This window comes from Scyliorhinus torazame, unplaced genomic scaffold (genome assembly GCF_047496885.1).
Source record: "Scyliorhinus torazame isolate Kashiwa2021f unplaced genomic scaffold, sScyTor2.1 scaffold_1674, whole genome shotgun sequence".
Lineage (NCBI taxonomy): Eukaryota > Metazoa > Chordata > Chondrichthyes > Carcharhiniformes > Scyliorhinidae > Scyliorhinus > Scyliorhinus torazame.
Window position 1 is genome coordinate 1 of NW_027309401.1, and position 16399 is coordinate 16399.

Below are 16399 nucleotides of genomic sequence, written 5' to 3' on the forward strand. Positions count from 1 at the left end.
GTTTCAGGGCCCTTCACTGTACAATAGTTCGCTATTCATTATCTACACGTGGGTGGTGCCCCTCCCCCTTTTGTTGTTGGGCCTCTCTCCCCCCGTCCTGTTTTCAGCCTTCCCTCGGGGAGTTCCTTTTCCTGTGTTCAATAGGATGATCTTTTAAGGGCATTAAGTAAAACTATGCATCAGACATTATGGAGAAGAATGCTGGAGGTGGTTAGACAAGACCCTTGCACTGCCAGGCATTGGCTCCAATAGGCTGCCGTCTCACTGCAAACATTGGGAACCATTTTAGTATGAGAAATTATAACTTGATAAGTGTTTTCCCTTTCCCTTCCCCAAATGTTGTTCTCAATCATATAACTTAGACATTGATGTAGAGTTTTCAAATACTAATTTTTCAGCTCATTATGACAAATGTGTGATCAACTTGAGGGAACAATCCAAACCGGACATGGCACCAGTTCTTGACTGCATCTTCTCTCATGCACAGGTGGCCAAGAAGAACCTCCTGGTTATCATGTTAATTGTGAGTACCCTAAAATGAACAGAAATTGAGGCCTGAATGTTAGTTCTGTGTGCAGGTTCCTGACCAAGAGACACTGATATCTCCTGCTGTAAAATCTACCTATCTAAACACTGTGGGCCAGCATTTTCAATTTAACCATCCAGTAAGGTCTTTTGACCAAATCGTGAAAATCCATGGAAATGTTGGAAATTTTTGTTAACTTATTGCCAGTGACCACATAATTACATTTTCCCTGACAATTACGGGCAAAATTTTGAGACTGAGGGCAGGATTCCCCACTGCCTGCCGCTGGTAACTGGTTTTTGGCTATGGCAGAGCATCGAGCGTCAGTCTAAATCTGGATTGGCGCTGGGTGCCAATCCCGTGTCGATGCTAGGCAGCAAGCTACATGCCTTGCACTGATGGGAAAATAAAAATGGGTCATTTGCACCCATTTGCAAAAGATTAATGGACTGGAAGCCCGGTTTTCCAGCCCCCAGCGATGCTCCAGCCCCACAGCAGGGCCTGAATTGCCGCAGGTATTTTCAAGTGTGGCCCTGACGCAGTGGACGCCGCAGTGGGTCAAGAGGGTCAGTGAATAATGGAGGAGCGCCCCAAAATCCATCGGAATGCCCCCCCCCCCCCCAGAGCACACATCCTGCCCCCACCCGACTACAGCTAAATAATAATAATCTTTATTGTCACAAGTAGGCTTACAGTAACACTGCAATGAAGTTACTGTGAAAAGCCCTTAGTCGCCACATTCCGATGCCTGTTCGGGTACACTGAGGGAGAATTCAGATTGTCCAAATTACCTAACAGCACGTCTTTCGGGAGTTGTGGGAGGAAACCGGAGCATCCGGAGAAACCCACACAAGTGCTTTGACTTCCTCTTTTTCACAGCAGAAAGCACTTAGTTGCTTTTGATGTGTTGAGGAGTTCTCAATCATAGAAAGAGTGTATAAACATTGTGGTTAACAATGGAGATGCATTCAAGTATGATGGGAAAGATAGATCAACAATCCACCAAGCAACTGTCTCTGGAGTACTAAAACTGTCAATGACTGGCTAATGCAATGTATTGCTGTGTGGAATTGAATGGAAGATTTGCATTTCAAAGGCTGTCAAGGAATTTCAAGCCCTTTGAAGTGTATTAGGCTTTCAAGGAAGTTTCTGACACTTGTGACAACTGCTAATTTAAACACCTTTGCCTGAGGTAGCAGATGTTAGGAAAGGGTAAGTGAAAATGTAGTGTCTATTCACTCTACTACTTGGACTGCTCTTCAGCTTTCAGGCAGGGGTCCCTGTTGGTGGGGCGGTCTCTGTTGGGAGGGTCTCTATTGGAGGGGTCTGGCGGGTGGGGGTGCAACGTCTGTTGGGGGTCCGATAAGGGGGTCGGGTCACCCTCATGCATGTGTGCTGTGGAAGGGGTAATCTGTTATTCCCGTGGTATTGGGGAAGGGAGGTGGGGAAGGTGCCCCTACTTGTCAGCGGAGGGACGGGGAGCAGGATTTGCCTTGTGGAGGGATGGGGCCAGCCACTGGACCTCAATAGTGAGCGACCCACTCAAAATGGCGGGCAGATACTGGGATTCTGACAGAATCCCATGAGCTCTCCTCCAAGCATACATTTGCATGGAAAAGGAAAAAGGAATCACACCTGGGCATTGCTCCTAGCACCAGCAAAGACCAGGAGCGAGTCTCCGCATTTGGGAGCAATTAGTCTCCAGAATGGAGAATCCAGCTCCAAGTTTGGTGACAGGCAGCTCCAGGGGGTCCTTTCCCACCAACCAGAATGCCAGGATCCCACTCCCGATTCTGCACTTGGAACCTCATTAATGATGCCTTATTAATGATGCACAGGCAAGTTCTCTTCCGACTCATGGCATCCCAGCAGCTGATTTGTCTGCCCACCCTCAGCTGACAGGTTCAAAGGTCCTCACGCCATTTTTAAATACCTGTCCTGCACACTCCTGTCTTCACCAGATCATGTCAGCAACCTAGAGGAGCAAAACAGCAGCTTCAAGAAGAAATTTGCTCCTCGATTCTACACCTCCCGCCACCCCCACCAAGCCCATCATCTGCACCTGTGCTCCATTTGGACCTCTACCCACCACATCTGGTGTCTTTGCTCTATCCCTTCCATTAAATTATGTGGTAACCCTTTGATGCTCTTGTTTGTGAGATTTTCATGCACCCTGATCTGGGTCCAGCTTCCCTCACATTGATCTTCCCTCTGCCTCCCATTATTCATCTTCATCTACCGCTTTGCCGCCATACGCTACACACCCTTCTTATACAGCCCTCCCTCCACTTTGCCCCCTTGTCTTTGTCAGAACCCCCCTCCCCATCAACTCCCAACCATGCATTTCACCCCGAGTGAAACTTTGCTGCAGTGGCTGTATGACTCCCACAGCACAGTGCTGTCCAGATAGGTAGCTATTTGTGGCACCAGACGGGGGGGGGGGGGGGGGGGGGGGGGGGGGGGGGGACTCACCTGACATGCAGACATGCATATTTACTGGTAGAAGTTATTGCAAAGTAGTCCAGAAAGGGAAATCTGGCCCCCCACCAACCCCTTAGCTCAGGGGAATTATTGATCATTTTCTGCCCAGTCAAGACCTGCTAGATCAGGACAGACCAGGATTTGACTTAGAGTCATAGATGTTTAGTGCATGGAAACAGGCCCTTCGGCCCAGCTTGTCTATGCTGCCCAGTTTTTGTCACTATCTAGTCCCACTTGTCCGAATTTGGCCCATACCTCTCTAAACCCACCCTGCCCAGGGGCAGCACGGGAGCATTGTGGATAGCACATTTGCTTCACAGCTCCAGGGTCCCAGGTTTGATTCCAGCTTGGGTCACTGTCTGTGCGGAGTCTGCACATTCTCCCGTGTGTGCGTGGGTTTCCTCCGGGTGCTCCGGTTTCCTCCCACAGTCCAAAGATGTGAAGGTTAGGTGGATTGGCCATGGTAAATGGCCCTTAGTGTCCAAAATTGCCCTTAGTGTTGGGTGGGGTTACTGGGTTATGGGGATAGGGTGGAGGTGTTGACCTTGGGTAGGTGCTCTTTCCAAGAGCCAGTGCAGACTCAATGGGCCGAATGGCCCCCTTCTGCACTGTAAATTCTATGATTCTATGATGTACCTCTATAAGCTCACCCCTAAGCCTCCTACGCTCCAGGGGAAAATAGTCCCAGTCTATCCAGCCTCTCCTTATAGCTCATACCATCAAGTCCTGGTAGCATCCTCGTAAATCTCTTCTGCACTCTTTCTAGTTTAACAATATCCTTCCTACAATAGGGTGACCAGAACTGAACACAGTATTCAATGTGTGGTCTTACCAATGTCTTGTACAACTTCAACAAGACGTCCCAACTCCTGTACTCAATATTCTGACCAATAAAACCTAGCATGCTGAATGCCTTCTTCACCACCCTGTCCACCTGCGACTCCACCTTCAAGGAGCTATGAACCTCTTTTGTTCTGTAACTCTCCCCAACTCTCTACCATTAATTGACTAGGTCCTGCCCTGATTTGATCTACCAAAATGCATCACCTCACTTGGGTCCTCTTTAGTGTGTGAACTCAGAAGAACTGGAACTCATAAGAACTGCTGAGCTTGGGCAGTTATTGACGAGGGTGTTCCATACAGTTCGTGGAACCTTTGTACTTGTGGTATGTTGCTGATGGAATAAGGGGAGAGTTTATATGCTATCGTGGTTCACAGATGACATCATGTGTACCAATGTTCTATGGAGAACAATTGAATGTGATCCACTTTATTTTGCCTGTTGATTTAGGATCAGCTTTGTTCGAGAGATCCCACATTGACAGATGAGCTGATGGTGATTTTAACTGAACTCGCGCAGCTCAGTAAAACGGAGAACGCCAAGGTGGCACTACGATCCAGGCAGGTGAGAAAATGCACAGCCGGAAAACGGATAATATGGCTTTATTAGTGTGCGCACACAAAAAAGTAATTCCTGGCATACCGGAGTAGCCTTCAGACTTTAGAAAACCAAAAAAGTAGAAGATGGACATTTGTTTTCAATTTTTTTCACAAAACTGCTTGTAAGAACCCATTGGAAGTAATTGGCGGCACAGTAGCACAGTGGTGAGCACTGTTGCTTCACAGCACCAGGGTCCCAGGTTCGATTCCCTGCTTGGGTCACTGTCTATGCAGAGTCTGCATGTTCTCTCCGTGTCTGCATGGGTTTCCTCCGGGTGCTCCGGTTTCATCCCACAAAGTCCCAAAAGACATAGGGCGCGATTCTCCGCTCCCGCGCCGGTTGGGAGAATCGCCTGGGTTGCCAAATTTTCCCGCGACGCCAGTCCGACGCCCTCCCACGATTCACGGAAGCGGCCAGATCGGCACAATCGCGTTTTGCCTGGCGCGGTACAGTGAATCGCCTGAGACAGACAAAATGGCAATTCACCGGTACCCCCGCGATTCTCAGTGCCGGATGGGCCGAGCGGCCTGCCCAGAACGGCGGGTTCCTCCCGGAGCCGTCCACACCTAGTCGCTGCTGGCGGGAACAGCGCGGGAACGCTGGGGGGTCGGCCTGCGGAGGGGTGAGGGGAGATCCTGCACCGGGGGAGGGCCTCAAATGGGATCTGGCCCACGATCGGTGCCCACCGATCGTCGGGCCGTCCTCTCTGAAGGAGGACCTCCTTTCTTCCGCAGCCCCGCAAGATCCGTCAGACATCTTCTTGCGGGACGGGCTTGGAGAGGACGGCAACCACGCATGCGCGGGTGACACCAGTTATGCGGCGCCAGCCGCATCATGTATGCGGCGCCGCCTTTACGTGGCGCCAAGGCCTGGCGCGCGTAAATGACGCGGCGCCGCTCCTAGCCCATTATAGGGCCCTGAATCGGTCGGGATAGGAACCGTTTCGCGCCGTTGTGAACCTCGACGGCGTTCACGACGGCGCGAACACTCTGCCTCCATTTCGGAGAATCCCGCCCACACTGTTCGGTAATTTGGACATTCTAAATTCCCACTGACAAATGGGGAATTTTTGTACGAAAACAAACTTTATTAACACAGGATTAACCCTATTAACATCCCAGGGAAAAGCAGCTTTTCAATTGACAGTTAAACAGTTATCTTAAAAAAATAAGAAAGGTCTTTGAGCTTAATTTCCCATCTACTTATCCACGCACACAGGTCAAATGCCACTCATTAATAATGTCAACACTTAGTGGCTTACAGATTTATTCACAAAGTCCTTGGAGAGAAGCTTGCAGAAGTCAGCCTGTAAAACACAACTCCTTTCCTCACAACCCAGAGCAGGGGCGAAATTCTCCCGAAACGGCGCGATGTCCGCCGACTGGCGCCCAAAACGGCGCCAATCAGACGGGCATCGCGCCGCCCCAAAGGTGCGGAATGCTCTGTACCTTTGGGGGCCGTGCCCCAACATTGAGGGGCTTGGCCGACACCGGAGGAATTTCCGCCCCGCCAGCTGGCGGAAACGGCCTTTGTTGCCCCGCCAGCTGGCACGGAAATGACATGTCGGGGCGGCGCATGCGCGGGAGCGTCAGCGGCCGCTGACAGTTTCCCGCGCATGCGCAGTGGAGGGAGTCTCTTCCGCCTCCGCTATGGTGGAGACCGTGGCGGAGGCGGAAGGGAAAGAGTGCCCCCACGGCACAGGCCCGCCCGCGGATCGGTGGGCCCGATCGTGGGCCAGGCCACCGTGGGGGCACCCCCCGGGGTCAGATCACCCCGCGCCCCCCCCCAGGACCCCGGAGCCCGCCCACGCCGCCTTGTCCCGCCGGTAAGGCAGGTGCTTTAATTTACGCCGGCGGGACAGGCAATTTATCGGCGGGACTTCGGCCCATCCGGGCCAGAGAATCGAGCGGGGGGGCCGCCAACCGGCGCGGCCCGATTCCCGCCCCCGCCGAATATCCGGTGCCGGCGAATTCGGCACCCGGCGGAGGCGGGATTCACGGCAGCCCCCGGTGATTCTCCGACCCGGCAGGGGGTCGGAGAATGACGCCCCAGAATTCTAAAATGAAACTAAGAGCAGACACAAAGGGGCGGGCTGGAAAACAAAACTAAACCAGTCCCAACCCTCCCATGAGTGAAGTCAGACTGCCTTGCTGTTAACCCCTTAATCACAGCTTTAGCAGACATATAATGTGGATACCTTAATCTAAGTTATTTTAATAACATTACTGCAACAGACACCCAATACAATATATGTAAATATTTCCTACATTTATCACAAACATTTCTTTCATGTTTGTAGGTTTTGATTGCATCGCATTTACCCTCCTATGAATTGCGGCATAATCAGGTGGAGTCCCTCTTCCTGTCTGCTATCGATATGTATGGCCACCAGTTCTGTCCCGACAATCTAAAGGTGCGTTTGTGACTATCGCATTGCCTTTCTATTGTGACTTGGCCAATAAGCTGCTTTCACGGCATAATTAGTTTTTTTTTAAGGCAACTGCACAACCTTTTCAATGACGTGTAGGTCATGTATAAATTCTTAAGAGAATAAACCCCCACCAGCACCCCAATAAATAATTCCCAGGCTATTACAATGTAAATCTAGTGTGTTAGATAACTGTGTTCGACTTGTTTAAAGATGGTTCTGCTGAAAAGATGGCATTGAAACTTTCTTGGTTTTGAGGCTTTGTCTAGTGGATTGCAGTGTTACACATCCTTTCTGGATCTGGGTTTTGATTGGGAATGGATCAAGTATATCCCAATTCTATTCCACCCTTTAGGGGTGGCACGGCACGGTGTTTGCACTGCTGCCTCACAGCTTCAGGGTCCCACTTCAATTCCGGCCTCAGGTGACTGTGTGGAGTTTGCATTTTCTCCCCGTGTCTGTGTGGGTTTCCTCCGGGTGCTCCGGTTTCCTCCCACTGTCCAAAGATGTGCAGGTTAGGTGGATTGACCATGCTAAATTACACCTTAGTGTCCAAAAGGTTAGGTTGGGTTACGGGAAGGCGTGGGTTTAAGTAGGGTGCTCTTTCTAAGGGTCGGTGCAGATCTGATAAGCCAAATGGCCTCTTTCTGCATTGTAAATTCTAATTCTAATTCTCTCCATTTATCAATGAAATGTACCAGCGGGATAGTGTCATGGATTGTCTATGCACAACATTCCAGCTGCACAATATGATTAAGCAGGGTTAATTAACAAGGTTTTACGTGTTTTTTTGTTTTGATTTGAAGAGGGAATGTGTAGGTGTAGTATTTTCAGAAGACATTCGATAAGGTACTACTCAAGTGGTTGTTGCACAGATTAAGGTTTATAGGATTGAGGGCATTATATCAGCATGGATTGAGAATTGGTGAAGGGACAGAATTCAGAGAGTAGGAATCGGGTTGGTATGGTGTAACTAATAGAAAGCTACAAAACAGGACGATGGGATTTGAAAGGCACCGGGATGTCTTTGGGTACAGCACTGGCCCCTTCATTCGGGGCTGGGAGCACTGTGGGGGGGCAGTCCAGGGCGCGCGAGCCAGCCGAAGGGGGGTACTATTTTTGCGGTCCACGGGCTGCGACCGCCATGAAGCACGGCGTGGCCGTTACAGGCTGCCGCCGTGCGCATGCCCGGCCACGGACCCGGCAATGCTCTGGGCTGTATCGGCAGCTAGAGCTGGGAGCTCTACGCTGCCTCCCTGCTAGCCCCCCTCCCCAGAACAGGGAATTGTTTTGCGCCAGTTTTCCTGGGGTAAAACACCACCGTTTTCGCGCCAGCTTGGGGACTTAGTCTCCCAAAGAGAAAATCCAGCCCAGGATGTCCCTAATGACTGCTTATGCTATTAAAACAAGCAATGACCCTTTAGAGTTGCAACTTTAGCACGATAGCACAGTGGTTAGCAGAATTGCTTCTCTGCTCCAGGGTCCCAGGTTCGATTCCCAGGTTGGGTAACTGTCTGTGTGGAGTTTGCACGTTCACCCCGTGTCTGCATGGGTTTCCTCCGGGTGCTCTGGTTTCCTATCACAGTACAAATATGTGCGGGTTAGGTGGATTGGCCGTGCTAAATTGCTCTCAGTGTCCAAAAGGTTGGTGGGGTTACTGGGGTACGGGGATAGTATGGAGTCCTAGGCTTAGGTAAGGTGCTCTGTCCATGGGCCGGTGCAGACTCGATGGGCCGAATGGCCTCCTTCTGCACTGTAAATTCTATGATCCATGATCTTTTAAAATTCTGAATATTTAAAGGGCGGGGTTTTCCACTGCGTGTATTGGGGAGACCGCCCACCATTGGCTGATTTGTGGGATATTCTGGTCCTACCGCTGTCAACCGAGTTTCCCGTTGTTCGCACCCTCCTCCGCCGGTGCGGGGTCAGCGCCGTCTAGACCGGAAAACCCTGCCAGCAGGCACGACCGGAATGTCCCGCCCAAAGTATTTTTTTTCTTGGGCCAAACACAAATTAGTGGACTAGAAACTGATTTTATTGCTGTTTGGCTTCAGAAATTGATTCTCTCGGAAACCTCCATCTTTGATGTCCTGCCCAGTTTCTTCTACCACGTCAACCAGATTGTACGGATAGCAGCTCTTGAGGTAAGCTCATCGTTTACTGAAAAGGTGTTTATGATTCAGGTGAAGTATTGAATTAATTATGGATTTTATTCTTTGCTTTCCATTCTGCTTTTACTTACACAAGGGTTTTTTTCCCTTTCACTTTCCTTCACTTATGTCTACTGACTGTTGCTGCAGAGTGGTCCTCTGTAACCCCACCCAGGTGAATATTTTTGACCAGTGCTCTAACAGATCCTGAGTAAACAACCCACACACACACACCCACCTTGTGGGTGAATAAAAATTCCTGATTTCACATTCCTTAATCAATTCATAATGGTTTGGGGGAGGGGGGGGGGGGGGGGGGGGTGGTTTCCGGCCGTTCTTGCCGGTGTGATCCTCCCGCCGATGGTGAGGCCTCGCTGCGGGTTTCTTGGTGGGTGGGGGAATGGGGGGGAGGAGTTCTAGACTATGGGCACGATTTAATGGAAAGGTTTCTAAGCGTGGTAGCAAGCGGCAACTGCTGCGAGCTTCCAGGCGCTCGGCTCAGTGAGGCCGGCATTGCTATAAAACATTAATTGGTCTACATAAGGAGGCTCCACGGGTTTCATGCTGCAAATGACTGTGCCGTCAGCTGATTCACCGGGACCACGCTCATCAGCCCCCGCTAACCAGGGTGAGCAGCACTTAAACCGATCCTGCTCAGTCAACCGCACCCAGCTCGCAGCCACGCCACGGAGGAGACCAGCTCCACAATTCGGGGAAGTTGACCTGGGCAGATTGTTGGATGCGGTAGAGGCCAGCCGGGCTGCCCTGTTCCCCGAGGTTTCGTAGGGTCAGCCACAGGGCAGCCAGTGCCGCCTGGGAGGAAGTGGCAGTGGCCATCAGCTCGGTAGTGTGACCAGGAGGACCGGCACCCAGTGCCGTCGGACGATCAACGACCTCCACCGGGCTGCATGGTGGGTTGGCACCGGACCCTCAAATTCCCCCTCCCCCCGCTAAGAATGCGCCTGGTACCACACCCGCCTGCACTGTTCTGTCCCCTGGCTCACCCTTGTCCAGCAGTGCCGCCCATGCTGCCCCAACCCAATACTATCAAACCCCTGCAATGAACTACATGCGCGGCTCACGATTTCCCCTCTGGAGAAGGTGGCCCACAACAGATGGGAGAGGGCCCAGATGGGTGACAGGGTGCTGGGCATCAGAGTCCTCACCCTTCACCTCTACGATGAACGGGCCTTGGAAGTTGCGGGGTGGCAGGGAACAGATCTGTCACCAACGTTGAGATTGCCATATAATGCAGAGGTGTGGATCCACTAGCCCCCACCTAGATGACCTGTTACACATTTGTTAATGCCATACAGAGTGATCCATCCCTCGCGCTGACCATGTGTATATTCTCCTGCAGGATCCTCATAATAATAATAATCTTTATTATTGTCACACTTAGACTTATATTAACACTGCAATGAGGTTACTGTGAAAATCCCCTAGTCGCCACATACTGGCGCCTGTTCGGGTACACTGGGGGAGAATTCAGAATGTCCAATTCACCAAAGCACGTCTTTCGGGATTTGTGGGAGGAAACCGGAGCACCCGGAGGAAACCCACGCAGACGCGGGGAGAATGTGCAGACTCCACACAGATAGTGACCCAGGCCCGGAATCGAACCTGGGACGCTGGCGCTGTGAATATCCGACGGTGCCGGCCCATCTGGGTTGGTCCTGCCTCCCCTCCGAGGACACCACTGTATTCACGGCACAGCTATCTTCCCCACCCTCCACCAGCGCAGAGACACAGCCCTCAGTGGGCGACAGTAGTGGACAGGCCGGGTCCCAGTCAGATGCTGAGCTTGTGGACTAGGTTTATCCAGAGCTGATGCAGATGCTCGGGTGTGGCTAAGAGATGCAGCGGAGGATGTCAGTGGCACCCAAGCAGGTCCATAGCAATTGGAGGAGTCCCTGAGGTTACAGGTGCTGGCAATACGTGGCACAGAGGCCAACACTGCTGGGATGACTATCGCAATGGAGAGCCTGGTGCATGATATCGGCAGGTGGAGATGTCCAAGGTGTAGCCCAATTGGTTACTGCCATGGTTGAGCACCTCGACAGCAGTCGCTGGAGGACGTGACCCAATACCGGGTGGACCTTGATGAGGCTCTGCAGGGCATGTCACATTCTCACATGGGCATTGGCGAGGCCCTCCGGAACACTGGGGGAGGTATCCTAGTCTCATGTGGGCATAGCCGAGGCACTGCGGAGCTTATCCCAGTTGCAGGTGGGCATTGAAATGAAATGAAAATTGCTTATTGTCACAAGTAGGCTTCAAATGAAGTTACTGTGAAAAGCCCCTAGTCGCCACATTCCGGCGCCTGTTCGGGGAGGCTGGTACGGGAATTGAACCGTGCTGCTGGCCTGCCTTGGTCTGCTTTCAAAGCCAGCGATTTAGCCCTGTGCTAAACCAGCCCCTTACTGGAGCGTTCCAGAGCATCGGCGAGGGGGTCAACACTGTGCTGCAAACATTGGGGAGCCACCAGGGCTGGCAAAGCCAGATAACGCAGGGGCAGCCGGGGCTCGATCCAGCTGCCCCTCCAACCCAAGATGGGCACTGACTGGGAGGATCGGGCGGTGGGTGCCAACCCAGAGCCATCCTACAGAGTGCCGACTGTGCCCATCAGCTCCCCGAAACCCACCCACCAGCGATGGTACGTCTCGGAGTCAGCACCCGGAACAGGGTGACACGCAAGGCATGTGCGGCCGGCAAGTGGCCCAGGGCCTTCCAACCCCAGGGCCTTCAGAGGACACCCGCCAAGAACATCCTTCACACCATGTGCAGGTGATGAGTGTGAGCGAGCACTCAGCATACAGGCAGGGGTAAGACTATGGTATAGATTGAGGAGTACCAGTGCTCAGCTCTCAGCGGGTTATCATCACCCCCTGCCCTTGACAGTGACCCGCTGACAATGTTGACATACTCCCATCACCCTGGAGTGCCATTACCCAGACTTTAGGAGGGTGGAACAAGGTGGGGGATAGGGGAGCGGATGGGGGAGGAGAGGGTGAAGGCTGAGGGATGGGAGAGGGGGTGGCAAGCGGTGGGTGGTGAGGAGAGGGGACTGACGGACTTAGCCGCGTTCTCTGTGAAGCAGGCGAGGGTGAGGGCTCCCTGGCGCTCCGAGCATGCTGGACCCTGGCCGCCTGTCCTCCATCCACCGATTGTTCTTGCGGGTCCTCCCCAAGCGCATCCTCCAGGCTCTCCTGGTACGGCGCCTCCTCGTCCCCGGAGGTGGCCACTAGTTCCTCCTCCTCCACCTCCAGGAGGTCACCCCGCTGCCTTGCCAGGTTGTGAAAGACACAGCAGACCACCACAGTAGATAACCCTCTGGGGGGTGTACTGCGGTGCACCATCAGAGTGGTCGAAGCATCGGAACCACATTTTGAGGAGTCCGATGCACAATGACAGCCTGGGTGGCCATATGGGCCTCATTGTATCGGGCCTCTGCATCAGTCACCGGCCTCCATGCTGGTGTCATTAGCCAGGTCGTCAGCAGGTACCCCTTATCTCCCAAGTGCCAACCGGCCATATTGGGGTGGTCCTCAAAGAGGCCAAGGATGTCCAACTGCCCCAGGATGTAGCTGTCATGCACACTCCTTGGGAAGCATGCACACATATGCATGATCTTCATGTGGTGGTCGTACACGAGCTGATGTTCAGGGAGTGGAACCTGTTCCTGTTGATGTGGTCCAGACGGTCCGGTGTGTACAAGACGACATGCATGCCATCTATTAGCCCCTGGACCTGGGGCATCCAGTTAATGGTGGAAAACCTTTCTGCCCAGGCATCTTGTTGGGCATGGTCCATGTCAAAGTTTTAATATAGTTTGCTGCCCGGGCAAACAGGGCATCCATGATTTCATGTTAGACGTTTAGCTGCTGTTGTATAGTCAAAGGTTCTGTTCCTTTTCACAAACACCTTTATTTTACTTTAACGGACTCTGCACACAACTCTATCATCACATAACCTGACACAAAGGCCACCTGAAGCCTCTTTACATATCAGTGTCAATTATTGGATACTTAACATAAATGAGACAACTAATTGGAATGTCTCTTAACCCATTACTTAACATTTCATGGATGCACTTGTGGGCTGTATCTTGTGAGATGCTGGAGAAGTCCCTACTTGAGCCCTGGAATGGTGCTGAGGCATAGAAGCTCAGGGCTGTGGTGACCTTGATGGGCACCGGGAGCGGGCATCCTCCTTCTCTATGTGGTGCCAAGTCCGCGAGGCACTAGTTCCGCACCATCCCCTTGTTGAGGCGGAGCCTCCTGCAGCCCCACACTGTCCACCATCTGTTCGAAAGACCAGCGACGCCTGTACACCTTGGGCCGTCGCAAGCCTCCCCTTCTGGCTCTCCCCCTGGCTGGATGGGTGGGGGCCTGCACATGGGCTGCCGCCTCGAGCCTCTGTCAACACTGCTGCCGCCACCTCTCCTGGCATCTGGCCACCTGACCTGCCAGCAGCACCACGAGAGCAGCTCCCGCTGGATCAAAGATATCATCCGTTGCATGTAATATCTGTAAGAAATTGGGAGAGACTGACAGCCAGCAGTCTCCCCAACCCCAGCACCCCCCCCACACGGTTCCCTGCCACCCGACACGCCCTTCCCATGCATCCCTGGTCACGGAGTCCCCAGCTCACCGGCACATACCCTGTGCCTCTGACACCTACACGTAACATTACCTGGACCGGGCGCTGGTCCCCTCCTGCTGCACACACCCAGTCCCTGGTGCCGAAAAGTCCGTGGTGCTGGGCTTAGCCGCTGGGTGTTCGGATGTTGGCTGCTGCGTCCATGGTGTTGCCTCCTGCAGTGTCCAGGCATCACGGTCTGATTGGGATGCTGGGCAATAACTCCCACATGATGCACCTGCCCACGGGGATCAATGGGAAATGTGAAGTGCTCACTTAACTACAATTGCCAATTCCCAATTAGCAATAGCCTTCAGCCGCGTGGCCAGAGGCCTCCACATTCAGTGAGAATTATGGGTGGTCAATGGGGCTGGCAGGCTGGGGTTGCCCCAGGAATGGGAACAATTCAGGGGGTGGCATGGTGGACCCGCGGGTGCTGAGACACCGATGTCCCCCTCTCTCTCTCTCTTTCCCCCCTCCCCACCCACCGACGGCGGCCCACTCCTACCGAGCTGGCCCCCTGGGGGCTCCTGCACCACAATCTGAGCACCCTCAGGACTGAGCAGGTGTCAAGTCTGGGGCAACTGGGAAAAGCCCTAGTAACACTCTTTTTAATAGGAAAATTCAGTTATGTTGAAGCCATATTAGTATTTTGATTGTTAACAAAGTTATTGTTCATTTCACTCCTCTGACAAGCTGATGGCTGCCTCTGAATTTGCAGTTCCTGAATTTTTTGTTCATATGGCTCCACACTCTTATTTCAGTCCTGTCTATTTGCGATTGTTTTTTGGTTGGAGGTTGAACCTTCAGTTAACCAGATGACAATAGTACTTGCCTTTTCTTTAAAGGTATATGTGCGGAGGGCATACATCGCCTATGAACTCAACAGTGTACAACACCATCAACTGCACAACGGCGTATGTGTGGTGGATTTCCAGTTCATGCTTCCTTCATCTCATCCAAACAGGTACTGCCAGGTTTAAGCTAAACTCTAGGATAAAAAGTGTGTGTATGTCCGCGTGCGCATGCCTTGTCCTTTTCAAATGCTGTCTGTTGTGGAATTGGAACAAAAATTTGTTTTGGCTGCTTTGACTGTGTTCACATTGTTACTGAAGAGTGTGCTGTTCTTTAACAGAGCATTCAATGGGGGGTTAGCCTCTGAAAATGGGCTCCGGGATTGTGATGGTCAATTTACCACGCCTATTCGATCTAATGTCGGCACTATGGTAACTTAGTGCTGCCACCTCATTTCACCCACTATTAACTGCGCTATTCGTTGGTTGCGTGCATCGGTTGGTGGCCCAGAATCATAACTTTCCAGCTGCACTTTAGCTAGCATGTACCTGTTAGAGAGGCGAAGCTTTGTGGCTAGAGCAGGTGTTGGCAGCCATGCAGGAAGTGAATCTGACCCTGAAAACCACAACATTGAAGAGAACGAGCTCTAAGGTTTCTGGACATTGCACTGCAGATCTTGGCAGAGGAAGTGGAAAGTAGGAACAGCATTCTGTATCCTCAGGGGACCAGGAAACCCTCCAGATTGTTTGTTCGTTTGGAAAGCAGTGGGAGCAGATAGTTGTGGAAGTCAATGCCAGAATTCAAATGCCGAGGACCTGGATGCAGGGAGTTCAGTGATCTCACATGGACAGTCAAGAGAGTGAATGCACCTTCGAAAGAACCATATTATATCAACTGCACCACAAATCTTAGACACTGCTAGTTCAACACATGCCCATCACTCACCTACCAGAAATCTTTGTCAATCAGGACTTGTACCTAACTTCTGTACGCTTCACCTCACCTTTGAACATGTAGCAAAGTCAATGGTACCATGGGAAAGCTGGCAATCCTAGCAAAACTGGGTGCTCACTCCGCCAACCTCTATCAGGCAAGAGAGAATAAAATATACTTGACTCTCACTAAATGGAGAGTTTGAGTGAACTTCTTTCAGGGAGTCGACAACATTGTGGTAATGTCACTGGACTAGTAATCCAGAGGCCCAGACTAATGCTCTGGCAACATGGGTTCAAATCCCACCACAGCAGCTGGTGGAATTTAAATTCAATTCACAAATCTGGAATTGAAAACTAGTCTCAGCAATGGTGGCTATAAAACGATTGTCAATTGTTGCAAAAACCCATCTGATTCACTAACATCCTTTATGGCAGGAAATCTGTTGTCCTTACCTGGTCTCCAAACCCACAGCAATGTGGTTGACTCTTAACTGCCCTCTGAATTGACCTAGCAAGCCAATCAGTTGTATCAAACCACTACAGAAAAGTGGAGAAGAAATGAACCCACACGGATCATCTGGCATCAATCTAGGCACCGGAAACAGCAACAGCAAACCCAGCCCTGTCAACCGTCCAAGGTCCTCCTTACTAATATCTGCGCTTGTGCCAAAATTAGGAGAGCTGTCTCTCGGAATAGTCAAGCAACAGGTTGACATTGTCTGTAAGGAACACCTCCATACCGGAGTATGTCCTGTCCCACCAGCAGGACAGACTCACTAGAGGTGGTGGTATACAGTCAGAAGGGGGTTTCCATGAGAGCCCTCAATATTGACCCCAGATTATGTGAAATCTCAAAGGCATCAGGTCAAACATGAACAAGGCATTCTCCTGCTGATTACCAGCCATCACCCATCCCCCTCAACTGATGAATCAGTACACCTCCATTTGAGCACCACTTGGACGAATCACCTGAGGGTATCAAGGGCGCAGAATGTATTCTGG

The 16399-nt window shown here is 51.7% G+C and overlaps 1 protein-coding gene across 1 annotated transcript in view; it reads left to right on the forward strand.

Moving 5' to 3' along the window:
* Positions 1-398: 398 nt before the first annotated feature.
* The window catches only part of LOC140407630 (acetyl-CoA carboxylase 1-like), a gene marked incomplete at both ends in the record, with an annotated part of 30513 nt that continues 14512 nt past the window's right edge, over positions 399-16399 (forward strand). The window contains 5 exons of the mRNA XM_072494969.1: positions 399-523; positions 4299-4412; positions 6748-6861; positions 8931-9020; positions 14516-14634. Coding sequence (XP_072351070.1) covers positions 399-523; positions 4299-4412; positions 6748-6861; positions 8931-9020; positions 14516-14634 — 562 coding nt within the window. The remainder of the gene's footprint in view (positions 524-4298; positions 4413-6747; positions 6862-8930; positions 9021-14515; positions 14635-16399) is intronic.